Here is a 14,915-nt window from a genome sequence, read left to right on the forward strand (position 1 = left end):
GGAGTACTTGTGGCATCTTAGAGACTAACAAATTTATTAGAGCATAAGCTTTCGTGAGCTACAGCTCACTTCATCGGATGCATCCGATGAAGTGAGCTGTAGCTCACGGAAGCTTATGCTCTAATAAATTTGTTAGTCTCTAAGGTGCCACAAGTACTCCTTTTCTTTCTGAGTCTGGGTGGGCAGTCTCCATGGGGACTCTAGTTCCTCCCTTCTCCTCTGCATCTTCCATGCCTGCCGGCTGGCAGAGAACGGCCACCCCATCCCATCCCACCGGTAGCCAGGCTGCAAGGCTCTCCCAAGCAGCACCCACTAACCCCCTTCCCATCTGGGGAATGAATCAGGACAACAATTTTCTGCCTAAACAAGGACAATCTGCTGCAGAGAAAACAGGCAGGGAAATATCCAAAATCTGAGGAGATTTGAAATTGACAGTGGAGAATTAGAGAGAAAATGGGGCAAAATCTGAGGAGAATAGAAAAGGGGTCAGTAATTTGAGGGAAAAAAGTGTGGGGGGGAAATCTACATGGATTTTATCTCCATATTCGATAATTAGAGAGAAATGGGGGAGAATTGGAGAACATTTTATCAGTATTTGGGAGGGAAATGGTCAATTCTGAGGTGATTTCATCCTCCCTTGTCCCTGCTATTCTATTCTATTCTATTCTATTCTATGTTCTCTTCTCCTCTCGCTGTACTTTCCTGACTACACAGAGATAGTTAAATCTACATTTCACACTGTCTCTCTCCCCCCTCCCTTTAATCTCTTTTATTTTGTCTCTCTTCCCTTCCTCACAACTCTCCCCCTAAACACAAAGGGGAAAACCCACTGGAGACAGGTCTCCTTGCTCCCCCCCACAATCCCAGTTTTGCTCCTGGAGCAGATCCTGGCAAGAGCTGAGAGCAACAGCATCACTGTTGTTAACACAACTCCAGTGTCTCCCGCAGGAGCATTAGCAACAAGGGAGCAGATTCAGAGGCCGTGAGATGTGACATTCCAGGAGCATTTGTGCCTGTCCAGTCCCCAGCACTTTCACTGAGGTTTCTCTCCATCACCTGGTGTCCCCGGCTCAGGGGTTGAAGTCAGCAGAGCCGGGAGCTGTCGTAGGGGGTTGGTTCCAGCTAGAGAAAGTCCCCACTTTCTGCTGAGCTGAGGGTACGTTGCTGGGGCACCATGCCGTGGTGTGGGAGAGGCAGCAGGGGCCTGTGCTCTTGCAGCCATTATAGACAGGAGCTGCTGGAACATTTCTCTCTGTTGGGCTCTGTCCTCCTCCCTTAGCTGCCGTTCCTGTTCCAGGAACTGCTTTGCAAGTGCCTGCTCCCTGGTTGAAACGCTTGCCTCCAGCTGGATGGCGAGCCTCAGCCTCTCCACCTGCCTCTCAGCACGCCGTTGTTCCAGTCTTTCATCCCTCTGCTTCTGGTACTGCACCTGCTGCTCTACCCTCTGAAGAACATGGAGCATAACTTCATCACGGAAACGCTTTCTTTTGGAATGGTCTGCGAGGGTACGCTGGGTCAGGGATGGAGTTCCTAAAGAACAGCAGGCCGTGTAGCTTGAGGGTCCTGAAACAGGACAAGAAAGAGAGCGTTAGTGTCTAAACTAGCTCAGCGGAGGAGACAAAATCAGTAACTGAGGAATCCCAAGGCCATAAAATGTAACCGTTCTGAAGTGAACCTACACATATTGTGAAGTGGACACTTCAGTCCACACACTGTTTCTGGACACTGCCTTGTTAATCACAGTGACAGATGTGCAGAAGCAATGGTAAGTTTAAAATTAAAACCTTTACTCTGCTTCATAAAAACTTTGTAACTTATTGTCATATGGGGGAGGGGGGTGTATAGCACCCTTGCTGCAAAAGGCTTTTTTTGTCATTTCAGATCTTTCTTATTTCAGAAGGCATAATCGTCCTTGTGGTGCCCTAGTGGCAGACAGAAATGTTATTCCAAACTGCTAGAGGTAAACCAACAGTGTAAGCAGCAGAAGTATTCAAATGTACAGTGACTGGAGGGGGCCTGGAAATTTTGCTCTTCCATGCAACCTATCTGGAGTTCCTGCTTCAGGAGAAGTTTGCAGCTATCAGCAGCTAGGCTTGGGTCAGAATCCATGAGGGAATTAACATGATGCTGTGTTAGCTCACACATGGCTTATCCCGTTATTACTGTATGCAGCATTTTCTGAAATCTGCAACTTTACTCCACCTTTGCATGGATTATCTCTAACTGAAATGGACTAGATCTGGACATATAGAACACTGTTTCCCAAATACACACACTCAGTTCACTGTTTACAGGCAGCTGCCTAGATCTAGGAGTGATTGTAGAGTGGCAAATTTCTAATTACTGAAAGGAAAACGAGAATGACCATAGCAAATCGCTGTGTCTTAATACTTAAAATAACCATTACAGCTGTGTATGGAAGTTTGAAATTCCAAGTCACCACTGTGAACTCCACGATGGGGCAGGGGAAGGGGGGTCGCCTAGGGACTGTGATACAACCCGCCATTACTAGCCAAACGCTGGTAAGCCAGGGGTAGCTTACTGGTTTTGCATTAAGAAAAAGAATACTTGTGGCACCTTAGAGACTAACAAATTTATTTGAGCATAAGCTTTCGTGAGCTACGATCACTTCATCGGATGCATTCAGTGGTTTTGCATTGCTTCTTAAAGCAGAAATGGCTCCCATTACTGTAATAATCCACTTTTAATTGGAATCATACACTTACCGGCGGGTTCTAGGGCCGCTTCTGGCTCCACCGGGTTCTCAGCAGACTTGGCACAGGGCTGTTCTTCAGAAGCAGGAGGATCAAACAGCGCTTGTGAGTAGGGACTGAGAATTTGCTCTTGATCCTGATCCACAGCACGCTCTTGAACTGGTTGCATTAAAAATGTCACTTCATGATCCTGGCTGGGAGCCGGCTGCTGCCTGCAATCAGACCCCAGGCTGGATTCGGGGGCCAGCAGGGCACCGTCCCGGCTCACCAGGTCGTCATGAAGCACGGTTGGCTCTGTGCTGGGCACAGTGCTCAGGACCCGGTCAAAGTCATCATAAAATGGGCATGTCATTGGTGAGTTGCCCGAGGAGCGATTCTTATCCCTGGTCTTCCTGTATTCTCTCTTTAGCCTCTTAATTCGCTCCCTGCACTGATCACTTGTCCGGAAAATCTGCAGAGTGGCCAGCTTTCTAGAGATCTGCTGGTACAGGTGATCATTCCTGGTGCTTTTGCTGAAATCCACAGTTTTACTGGCCTCACACCACAGATTCACCAAAATCTGGCTGTGCTCAAGTGACCAGGAAGCCGCTCGCTTTACAAAAGGCTTGAATGGATCAGTCTCCATTGCAAACCCTGGAGGGTTTCTGAGAGCGTGCTTGCAGAGCGGTGCTCAGAAGACAATGGGTTAACGCTGACTTGCTGCCATTCGCAAGGGGGGCTTCCGTTTGCAACAGAGTGCATTGCAGATTGCTGGCATAGAGAGGACTAAGGAAGTTGTCCCAGTGACCTGTGGGATACATCCGGCAGACTCCCAGGACCTGAATCAAGCCAGGGTCATGTCTACACTGCAAAGCAATAGGGCTCAGACCTCCAACCCTTCAGGGTCCTGGGACCCTGGGTTCAAGCCCAGGGTTAGCACAATTGCAGTGTGGAAGCTAGTGGGGTTTGCATTGAGCCTGAGTTTACATTGCAGTATAGAGATAGCCCTGGTCACTTTTCTGTTCCCAGGGCATTCACTCTTCTGTAGCTGCATTGGCTCCTACAAGGGCTAACAGGAGCAAAAATCTCGTGTATGTGTGAGTGTGAGTGTGAGAGAGAGAGAAACGCAGCAGCTCTGGGACTCACAGATGCAGGAGGAGGAGCAGAGATGGAGGCTAGTTCCCTCTGGAGAAAGTCCCTGTCCCAATGTGTGTGGCAGGCTGCAGGCCAGGTTGGAATTGAAGGAGACAGGAGGGGCTGGAACAGCTGGGAGCAGGGGGTGCTGGCAGGAAGGAAGCACAAAGAACAAGACACTGGGCAGCTCCTGACTGGGTGCTCTGTGAAACACAAGATGTTGCTACCTCCAGTGTGAGCGGGGAGCCCTGGCTGAGCAGCTCCTGCTTTCCCAGCCAGGTCTATGCTGGGGAGAGACCTTCATTAAAGTTCTTCCTGTGTTCAGCTGAGGTGGGGACTTTCTCCAGCTGGAACCTGCCCCCCGGGCTCTGCCAACACCAACCCCTGAGCTGGAGACACCAGCTAATTGAGAGAGACCTTGGAGAAAGGGCTGGGGATGGGAGGAAAGTGTCTTTCAGAGCGCAGGGCCCCTGGGAACAGAATGGGTAAGGAGGAAGGGAGACTGCCCAGCCCAAGGTTACCCATTCTGAGCTGCTGTCCCCCCGATCTGCCCTCCCCAGCTCCTGTGTGCTGCAGGTTACCTGCTCACCCCTGCTGCTGCGCCCTCCCTTCTGCCAGGGAGTCTGCTTCTTCCATACCCCCCTCTTAAAGCAGCTCTCCAAAGGGCTGCCTGCTGCCCGTGTGAATGGCAGTGGTGGTGGGAAACTATCACTGTCTGCTTCTTTATTGAACGTTCATGTACAATCCCTTCTAACTTTCCCACGTATTTAATATTGAGACCAAATCTCTTCACAGCATGGTGTATTTCTCTCATATGATCAAATATTTTATTTCTATCCTATTTTCTCCCCATGTCTCAAGGATTGTTATAAACTGTCGTAAAATTTTGCCCTGCTTTCTCTCTGCCTCTCTATTCCTTATTTAAGTGTACGGAGATTTTCCCCGTCTCTGTTTTAAAATATTAACATAAAATCTCAGAACTTTCCCTTTTCTCAAATTCTTGAATATTGATAGAAAATCCTTCCAAATGTTGCCCCTTTTCTTTCTATTTATGAAATAATTATCAGAAATTCACTCAAATTTTACTTCTTTACTTATTATTGACTCAAAGTATTAAATCCCTCATATTTTTCCACTTTCTTTTCTAATTTATGAAAATTGATCCAAAATTCTTTAGATTTCCAACCTTCTGTCTTTAACGACTGAACATTGATATCAGCTGTCAGATTTTGAACCCCCCCAAGTGACATAAGTCACATCGACTTTCAGGGCTGTCTACATTGTGCTATGTCAACGAGAGCGTCTGCGGCTGACATCGCATGTCTTCACCAGATGCACTACATCGATAGCAGCTGCACCCATGGGTGGCATGTGGCTCCAGCATTTGGAGGCTGGCCCGAGTGCCAGAAGCTCCACCGGTGTTCAGATTGTGGGCCCCAAGGCCCTGCCCCTCCCCCATGTGGCCTCCTCCCCTGAGGCCCTGCCCATGCTCAACCTCTGCTCCACCTCAGGCCCCGCTCCTGCTCAGCCTTCTCTCCCAAGGCCCCCCGCCCACCCATTGAGTCCATCCTCTCCTCCTTCCCCAAGACCCCACCGAGTCCCGAGACACCCACCACTGGTTGAGTCCCTCTGTAACCCACACACCTCCTGGGTGTGGTGTTCTGTGCCATCTAGTGGCACCAAGACCACGTAGAGAGAGAGATTAAATGAGTTTGCTCTACAGCCTTAACTAACAGCCAGTTGGCTTTTAGCTCATGCAGTAGAGGCTCATGCACTAAGCTCCATAGGCCCCAGGTTCGATCCCCCCTGCCCGATGACTCGGGTCTGTTGGTGTTACACCTCCTTCCCCGTGTCCCCTCCACTGCCACTCGCTGAGTCCCTCCACCCCTGTCCCCAAGGCCCCCCTGCCCACCTCTCGCCGAGTCCCTCCCTCCCCCCCCCTCAAGACCCTGCTGCTCGTGGGGGAGGCCAGGGTTGAGGGTGGAGCAGAGGAGGAAGTCGGGACTCAGCGAGCGTTGTGGCGAGTGGCGGGGTCACGGGAGAGGAGAGTGGAGGAGGGGAGACTGGGTGAATGGCAGCATGAGGGCCTCGTTGGAGGGGCGAGCAGGGACGGGAAGAGGTGGAGCGCTTGGGGGACCACCGGAGGAAAAGTGGGAGGGGACATTGGGGACAGAGCACAAGCTGGGCCACCACAGCCCAGGTGTCTGGTCACTCAAAGGCAGCAGTGGATCGGTGGCTATGCCGCAGGGGAGTCTTAGCCTCCCCTGGCCTATTATACCCACTGCCTATGGCTGCACTGATCTAGTGCGGCAGTGAAGATAAGCCCTGGGTTTTTGCTGCCCCAGGCACTCCCCAGAGTGGGTGACGATCTCCATGCTACTGTATTAACCCCTCACTTTACCATCACCATGTTAACTGGAAGTGACTCAAAACCCCACAACTAATGAGCTCTATGACATGTTGCTTCTCCCAGCACTGAGATGTAGCCACCTCTGGGGTGGGCCCCTTGTGGCCTTTATTTGCCAGGGATAGGGCATGTGATCAAGTCACCTGGTACTGGACACCATCATAGAATACCAGTGTTTTTCCACTGACAGGCTTGGGCACTAAAGAGGGGAGACAAAGGGTCCCGCTGTATGCAAAAGCTATTTAAGGCAGGGGAGTGACATCATCATGGTTCGTTCTTCTCAGACTCCCTGAGCAAAGGAGACGGCCGGAAACACCTGAGAAACAAGGACTGAACTGGGGAGAAGGGCTGAACCCCGGCTAGAGGGAGGTCTAGCCTGCGAAATACACATCACTCCTGACCCGCAGCCCCTGCAGACGATGCGCCTCACTCCTGACCCGCAGCCCCTCACCCCAACAATGCACTTCACTCCCTACACACAGCCCCCACACCATTGACGCGTATCATTCCTGACTCACAGCATCCCCAACTCCTGACTAGCATCCCCAACAAACAATGCACTTCATTCCCAATTCGCAGTCTCCCTGCCAATGCCCCTCACTCCCGACCCGCAGCCCTGCACTCGAACAATGCACCTCACTCCGAACTCACAGCCCTGCATCGTGATGATGCATCTCACTCCTGACCTGCAGGCCCCCACCACAATGATACACCTCACTCCCAACCTGCAGCCCCTTTACCTCAGTGATGCACCTCGCTCCTGACTCAGCCCCCACCCATACAATGCTCCTCACTCCATGACCGCAACCCGCTCCCCAACAATGCACCTCACTCCTGCCCCAAAATGCCCCCAGATGAAGCACCTCATTCCTCTTGACCTGCTGCTAACAAACAGGGAAGAATTGCTAGGGGAAGTAGAAGTGGGTGGCAACCTGGGCAGCAGTGATCATGAAATGGTCAAGTTTAGGATCCTCACAAAAGGAAGAAAGGAGAGTAGCAAAATACGGACCCTGGACTTCAGAAAAGCAGACTTTGACTCCCTCAGGGAACTGATGGGCAGGATCCCCTGGGAGAATAACATAGGGGGGCAAGGAGTCCAGGACAGCTGGCTGTATTTCAAAGAATCCTTATTGAGGGTGCAGGAACAAACCATCCTGATGTGCAGAAAGAATAGCAAATATGGCAGGCGGCCAGCTTGGCTTAACAGAGAAATCTTCTGTGAGCTTAAACACAAAAAGGAAGCTTACAAGAAGTGGAAACTTGGACAGATGACTAGGGAGGAATATAAAAATATTGCTCAAGCATGCAGGGATGTAATCAGGAAGGCCAAAGCACAACTGGAGTTGCAGCTAGCGAGGGATGTAAAGGGTAACAAGAAGGGTTTCTACTAGTTAGCAATAAGAAGAAGGTCAGGGAAAGTGTGGGACCCTTACCGAATGGGGGAGGCAACCTAGTGACAGATGATGTGGAAAAAGCTGAAGTACTCTATGCTTTTTTTTGCCTTTGTCTTCACAGGTAAAGTCAGCTCCCAGACTGCTGCACTGGGCAGCACAGTATGGGGAGGAGGTGAGCAGCCCTCAGTGGTGAAAGAATAGGTTAAGGACTATTTAGAAAAGCTGGGCATACACAAGTCCATGGGGCCGGATGAATGCATCCGAGGGTGCTGAGGGAGTTGGCTGATGTGATTGCAGAGCCATTGGCCATTATCTTTGAAAACTCGTGGCGATCGGGAGAGGTCCCGGATGATTAGAAAAAGGCAAATATAGTGCACATCTTTTAAAAGAGGAAGAAGGAAAATCCTCACCTCAGTCCCCGGAAAAATTATGGAGCAGGTCCTCAAGGAATCCATTTTGAAGCACTTGGAGGAGAGGAAGGTGATCAGGAACAGTCAACATGGATTCACCAAGGGCAAGTCATGTCTGACCCATCTGATTGCCTTTTATGATGAGATAACTGGCTCTGTGGATATGGGGAAAGTGGTGGATGTGATATATCTTGACTTTAGCAAAGCTTTTAATACGGTCTTCCACAGTATACTTGCCAGCAAGTTAAAAAAGTATGGATTGGATGAATGGACTGTAAGATGGATAGAAAGCTGGTTAGATCGTCGAGTTCCATGGGTAGTGATCAGCAGGTCAGTGTCTAGTTGGCAGTTGGTATCAAGCAGAGTGCCCAAGGGGTTCGGTCCTGGGGCCGGTTTTGTTCAACCTCTTAGTTAATGATCTGGATGATGGGATTCCTTGCACCCTCAGGAAGTCCGTGTCTGACACTAAGCTGGGGGGAGAGGTAGATATGCTGAAGGGTAGGGATAGGGTCCAGAGTGACCTAGACAAATTGGAGGATTGGGCCAAAAGAAATCTGATGAGGTTCAACAAGGACAAGTGTGCAGTCCTGTACTTAGGACAGAAGAATCCCAGGCCCTGCTACAGGCTGGGGTCTGACTGGCTAAGCAGCAGTTCTGCAGAAAGACCTGGGGATTACAGTGGACAAGAAGCTGGATATGAGTCAGCAGACAAGAAGGCTAACGGCATATTGGGCTGTACGAGTAGGAGCATTGCCAGCAGATTGAGGGAAGTGATTATTCCCTTCTATGTGGCACTGTTGAGGCCACATCTGGAGTATTGCATCCAGTTTTGGGCCCCCTACTACAAAAAGGATGTGGACAAATTGGAGAGAGTCCAATGGAGGGCGATGAAAATGATTAGGGGGCTGGGGCACTTGACTTATGAGAAGAGGCTGAGGGAACTGGACTTATTTAGTCTGCAGAAGAGAAGAATGGGGGGGGGTTTGATAGCCGCCTTCAATTACCTGAAGAGGGGTTCCAAAGAGGATGGAGCTAGGCCAGGGGTGGGCAAACTTTTTGACCCAAGGGCCACATCTGGGTATGGAAATTTTATGATGGGCCATGAATGCTCACAAAATTGGGGATTGGGGTGTGGGAGGCCTCCATCTGGGGTTGTGGGCTCTGGCGTGCCGTCGGGGATGAGGAGTTGGAGGTGCAGGAGGGTACTCTGGGCTGGGATCAAGAGGTTTGGAGGGCAGGAGGGGGATATGGGGAGCAGGCTCCAGGAGGCGCTTACCTCAAGCAGCTCCCAGAAACAGTGGCATGTCCCCACTCCAGCTCCTAAGTGGAGGTATGGTCAGGCAGCTCTGCGTGCAGCCCTGTCCACAGGCGCCACCCCTGCAGCTCCCATTGGCTGCAGTTCCTGGCCAATGGGAGCTAAGGGGCATCACTTGGGGTGGGGGCAGCCTGTGGTGCCCCCTGGCTGGCTCTATGCGTAGAAGCCGGAGGCGGGAAATGCTGCTGTTTCCGGGAGCCTTGTGGAGTGGGGCAAGACCCCGACCCTGCTCCCTGGCTGGAAAGCCGGAGCGGGGCAAGCCCCGGACCCCGCTTCTTGATGTGAGTTTGAGTGCTGGATTAAAATGTGTGGAGGGCCGGATGTGGCCCCCAGGGCCATAGTTTGAACACCCCTTAGGTAGATGCTCCAGGTGCGGGAAGTGCTTCCATCAGTGCTCAGCCCTTACTTGTCGGAGAAGCTGCACGGGAGGTTCAACACCATAAAAACCTTTCTAGGGCAGAGAAAAGATTTCCCCCCTTTTATACTTTTGCTAATTCCCACATGGTGAACTTTAAGGCTGTTTGCAGCATTTGTGTCACCGTGGTCTCCCAGCTCCGTCCTCTCCATCTTGCAGCTCACCCTTCCCTATGGTGAATCCCATGGTCCTTTTTATCAACTCCTATACCATGGAAGTGTGTCCCACTTCCCGTAGGATTGTCCACCAGCCCCAGGTGTGGGAACAGGGGTGACCTCAATTGGATACACTGAGGTTAAATCTACCTGGGTCTTGTTCCCATTAGGATTTTTCATGGAGTTAGCCAGAGCCCTGCGCGATACACAATTTATATACATGGATATCCATGGACATAAAGCAGCGGATTTACAGGGCTCTAGCAACAACCAGCGAGACCAGTAGGGCCCCTTCTGCCTGAGTCCCTGCCTCCTCCCCTTCCGCTCCCCCAAGTCCCCAATCCCCGCCGTATCCCCGAGACCCCCACCATGGCCACCCCCCACAGCCTACATGAGTGCCCCCAGCCCTGGAGTGCTGGGCAGGACGCCCCTGCCAGGCAGCCCAAGCAGTGGCCCTAGCCACCCCAAGTCCTGGGCCATAGGCTGGCCCACCCTAGCCTCAGCCTGGGCCACGGGGGAAGAACGGGAAGCAGGAGGGGACCTCGGGGCGGAGTTTGGGCAGGGACATGCCTGACTGCTTGGGGAATATGGTACAGAAACACCCAGAGTTCTCAAGTAACTATATAAACACCTCCTTAAGAGATGGTTCAGGTACGCACTGACCCCTCATAAGATAAGGATGGGATGACAGGACAATGGATGGGGATGTTTTGTTTGAACTCGTGGGTACAAGGTGTAGGGTTGGTAACTAGCCACGTCTGGCATGGAACACGTAACTTGTTGGTATCAATGTATAGAAGGAGAAGTCACAGAAGTCACATCTTTGGCCAGCCAAGGGGGCAGCGTCCTGGTACCCTGACTGAGCTGGTACCATGGTCAGGGGCATACGGGTGTTAGTGCGCTGGTAACCGCGGAGCCCGGGCGCTGGTACCCTGCTTTGTCGACAATAAACCTGGCCCAGTGCCTTTGTCACCGAACCGTGCCAATGGTCTTTCCTTATGAGTAACACCGAGGGCTGCTGTGGAATGAACACGCTGCATGTCTGCTAGCGCAGCTGACATCGGGGCTCCAAGAACAGTAACAAAGCTGCTGCAGCAGCAACACTGGGAAGCTTGCTCAATAGCATCTGAAGCCGCTGGCCTCCCTCGGCCCTTACCACCAGCAGAATCCACGCCCTGCTGAAAATGGGGCTGTGAAAGGAGGCAGAGGGGCCAAATCTGAAGGGAGGAAGGGGGTAGAATATGTGCAGGGCAGGCAAGCTGAACGCATTGATGGGTCACACAGGTGGCGGCATGGGAGACGGGGGGCAAAGTCAGGGCCAGGGAGTAGGCGCTGGGGTTAAGAAAAGGGGAGGTGCCCAGCAGCCAGTGGCAGAGGGCATACCCGGGATAGGGAGGTGTTAGAGGATAACAGTTACCTCAGAATTGGGGGAGCCTTCTGAAGTGTTTGCAAACAGTGTGTGGAGGCAGAAGGGCTTTATTGCCCCCCATAGGATGGTCCATCTCTGTACCCCCCCCCCCCGCTCGGGCTGTGTTCTGAAGGCACAGTGCATCCGTAGGCCTAGACAAATGATGTATAGAGCTGCAGAAGGAGACTAGAAGCTGTGACATATTGTTTACACACAGACACACACAGACAGAGAGACACACCATAGACACCACATCACTCCCGCACACAGACAGACAGACACATGCACATACACACACCACACACACACGAACACACTCATATACAGCACACCCACATACACACCACACCACACACACAACACACCACACCACACACATGCACACAACACACACACCACATCACACACACCACACTGGCAGACAGACACACGCACACACGCACACACCCACACACCACACCACAAACACACAGACACCACACACCCACACACAGACCCACACACCCACACCCCCCAACACACATAGAAAGACAGACAGACACCCATCCACCACAGACACACCACACACACACACACCACACACACATGCACATAACACCCCAGACACCCATACCACACACACAGACACACATACGCACAAAACACACACAGACCCACACACCACACCACACACATGCACACAACACAACACACACTGTTTTTGGTGTTGAAACGTGGGCGTCCTCAGTGCCAGCAAGGAAGCAAACCATGCAGGGGAGCAGTTTCTTAGTTCCTGTTATTTCTGTTCCCTTGGCTCGCGAAGCCCCAGTCACACAGCCCAGGACTGGCTGTGCTGTGCGCGGTACAGACATGGAACAAGAAGACAGGCCCAGAATGAAGAGCTGACCCTCCAGACACACACAGGGGTGGGGGCGGGGAAAGGGCAGCAGTGTGAATGCAGCAACTGGCATGTTAGTGCCGGGGCAGATTAGCCACTGGGCCAATGTGGCCCCTGTTCACAGGCCCTGGCCAATTGGGGGCCTCTGGAAAAATGGGCACCCCCCACATCCCAACCCGCTCAGCATGCTTGATGCTCCAGCCAGGGAGTGGCAGGAGCAAGGGTGAGGACAGGGGTGACTGCAGGAGGAACGGGTGAGTAGGGGCCCCCACTTGCTCTGGCTCAGGGCCCCACAAACATCTAATCTGCCCCTGGTTAGTGCCACTGTGTTTTTGTTGTTGTTGTTGTTGGGTTTAATTAGGCTGGGACCAGCTAAAGGGGAGGGAGAGGGACACTGAAGGGAAGGGGCGATGGGGACAGGGATGGGGAGCAGAAGAGGAAGAGTCAAGAAGTGCACCCTTCTCTACGAGGTGCAGGTCAGATTCCACAGATCTACAATGCTCTGAACATAAGAACGGCCATACTGGCACAGAGCAATGGTCCATCTAGCCCAGTAACTTGTCTTCCAATAATGGCCAATGCCAGATGCTTGAGAGGGAGTGAACTGTAGAGGGCAATTTCAAGTGATCCAGTCCCAGCATCAGGCAGTCAGAGGCTTAGAAACAACCAGAGCACGGGGTTGAATCCCTGAGCATCTTGGCTAATTGCCACTGATGGACCTGTCCTCCAGGAATTTATCTAATTCTGCTTTGAACCCAGTTATAGTTTTGGCCTTCATAGCATCCCCTGGCAATGAGTTCCATGGGTTTACTGTACATTGTTTTAAACCTGCTGCCTATTACAGACTCTGCAGGGAGAAGAACAGCCCCTGATACAAGGTTGCTGCAGCTGAGCCAAGGAGTGGCTGGGCCCAGGGAGCTGCAGGAGAGCACCAGAGCCCTAGGCTGGTGTTAAGGGGGTTAACCGAGATGGAGGAGTCAAGCTGCTATTGAATCAGAGTGGGGTCCCCTCTCCAGTGGGGCTCAGTCCACCAATCCCCCTGTGACAGAGTCCATCAAGCATAGGCCAGTGTCCCGCACATCCTCTGATCCTTGGCTCCCCAAATCTCCTTCCTGCATTGTCCTAGGCTCTGACACTCAAACCCTACCTGGGGTGTGGTTCATGTATCTGCTGTAAGCTTTTTTTGATGTGCATGTGGGTCTGGTGTGATTTTGTGGATATATTGTGTAGTTTGGTGTGTGTGTGTGAATTTGCATGTCATTTGTTTTTGTGTGATATGACTTTGAGTTCTTTCATTGTGCAGCCTTGTGCTTTGCTGTTGTGTGCTTTTTTGTGTTGTTTATGTTGCTTTTGTTACATGAATGTTTTGGGTGGCTTTTATGTATGTGCATGTGGGTTTGTGTGCTGTGTGATTTTGTGCATGTGCATCCTGTATGGTTTTTGTTTCTATCCACGCTGTGGTTTTCTGTGATTTGCTTTGTTTGTGTATCTCTCTCTCTCTCTCTCTCTGTGTATCTTCATGTGTAACTTCACTGTAACTTTTCAAAATATCTTCAGCTTTGCCAATTTTCACTAGGATTTTTTTTCTATCAACAAATTTCCATCAATTCCCTACCAAAATATTCACTCTTTGATCAAATTAAACTATAAATTTCGAGATTAAAATCTCTTCCTCCTTCAGGAATTTTTCCTTAGAGACTCAGAGGCTCAAGAGTTGGAAAATTTTAAGTTATTTAAATTTAAAATCAAGGCTATGGCAGGAGTGGCCAAACCATGGCTTGCAAGCCGCATGCGTCTCTTTTACAGTTAAAGTGTGGCTCGTGCAGCCCCCACCATGCCCTCTCATTCTCCACCTACCAGACTGTGAGGGAGGAGCTCGGGACCTCTGCCTTGCAATGGAGTGGAGGGGTAGGGCCTTCTGCCCGGCGGGGAGGGGAGTCTTGGGGATTGAGCTCCGCAGGACACACCTACCAGGGTTTGGGGCTTCAGCAGGAGCAGGGCTGAAACCCCAAGCCCTGGCAGGTGCACCTCAGCAGGTCAATAAGCTTGGCCGCCCCTGCTATATGGACAGGGCAAGCTCTAGGATTTTTGCCACCCCCAAGCAAAAAAATTTTTGGCCGCCCCCCCTTTTCTTCGTGCCCCCCAGCCCCCAGCTCTGCCCCAACTCCGCCCCTTCCCCAAATCCCTGGCCCCGCCTCCTCCCCCAGGCGTGCTGCATTTCCCCTCCCATTGCTTCCTGCGGCTCTCCCTCCCGCAACCTCCCACCCTAGCTCCCCTCCGCTCCGCCTGCTTCCCTGAACACGCCTCCGCTCCACTTCTCCCCCTCCCTTTTCAGGCGAGGGAGGCAGCGCGTTCAGGGGAGCAGGCGAAGCAGAAGGGAGCGAGGTGGGGGAGCGCAGGAAGTAATGGGAGGGTAGAGGAACTGCTCCCTGCCCCAGCTCACCTCCATTCCACCACCGCCATCTCCCCTGAGCGCGCTGCCGCTCGGCTTCTCCTCCCTCCCTCCCAGGCTTGCCGCGCCAAACAGCTGTTTTGCGGAGGCGAGCTGGGGCGGCGGGGGCACAATTCTAGGGAGGGCATGGCCGGCACTGGAATGCCGTCCCTAGAAATGTGCCGCCCTAAGCACCTGCTTGTTTTGCTGGTGCCTAGAGCCGGCCCTGTCTATGGAGAGTTGAACTCTCAAGCACTCATTTACAAGACCAGCATT

General features: G+C 52.0%; 1 protein-coding gene across 3 annotated transcripts in view; it reads right to left on the reverse strand.

Annotated features, from left to right (window-relative positions):
• The window catches only part of LOC119847287 (zinc finger protein 333-like), a 31,253-nt gene extending 27,799 nt beyond the window's left edge, over nt 1–3,454 (reverse strand). For all 3 annotated transcript variants that reach the window (XM_038381932.2, XM_043501485.1, XM_043501486.1), the window contains exons 1-2: nt 2,727–3,454; nt 1,057–1,563 (exon numbers count right to left, since the gene is read on the reverse strand). In XM_038381932.2, coding sequence (XP_038237860.1) covers nt 1,057–1,563; nt 2,727–3,339 — 1,120 coding nt within the window. In that variant the 5' untranslated portion in view covers nt 3,340–3,454. The remainder of the gene's footprint in view (nt 1–1,056; nt 1,564–2,726) is intronic.
• Nucleotides 3,455–14,915: the final 11,461 nt, after the last annotated feature.

This window comes from Dermochelys coriacea, chromosome 23 (assembly GCF_009764565.3).
Source record: "Dermochelys coriacea isolate rDerCor1 chromosome 23, rDerCor1.pri.v4, whole genome shotgun sequence".
Classification (NCBI taxonomy): domain Eukaryota; kingdom Metazoa; phylum Chordata; order Testudines; family Dermochelyidae; genus Dermochelys; species Dermochelys coriacea.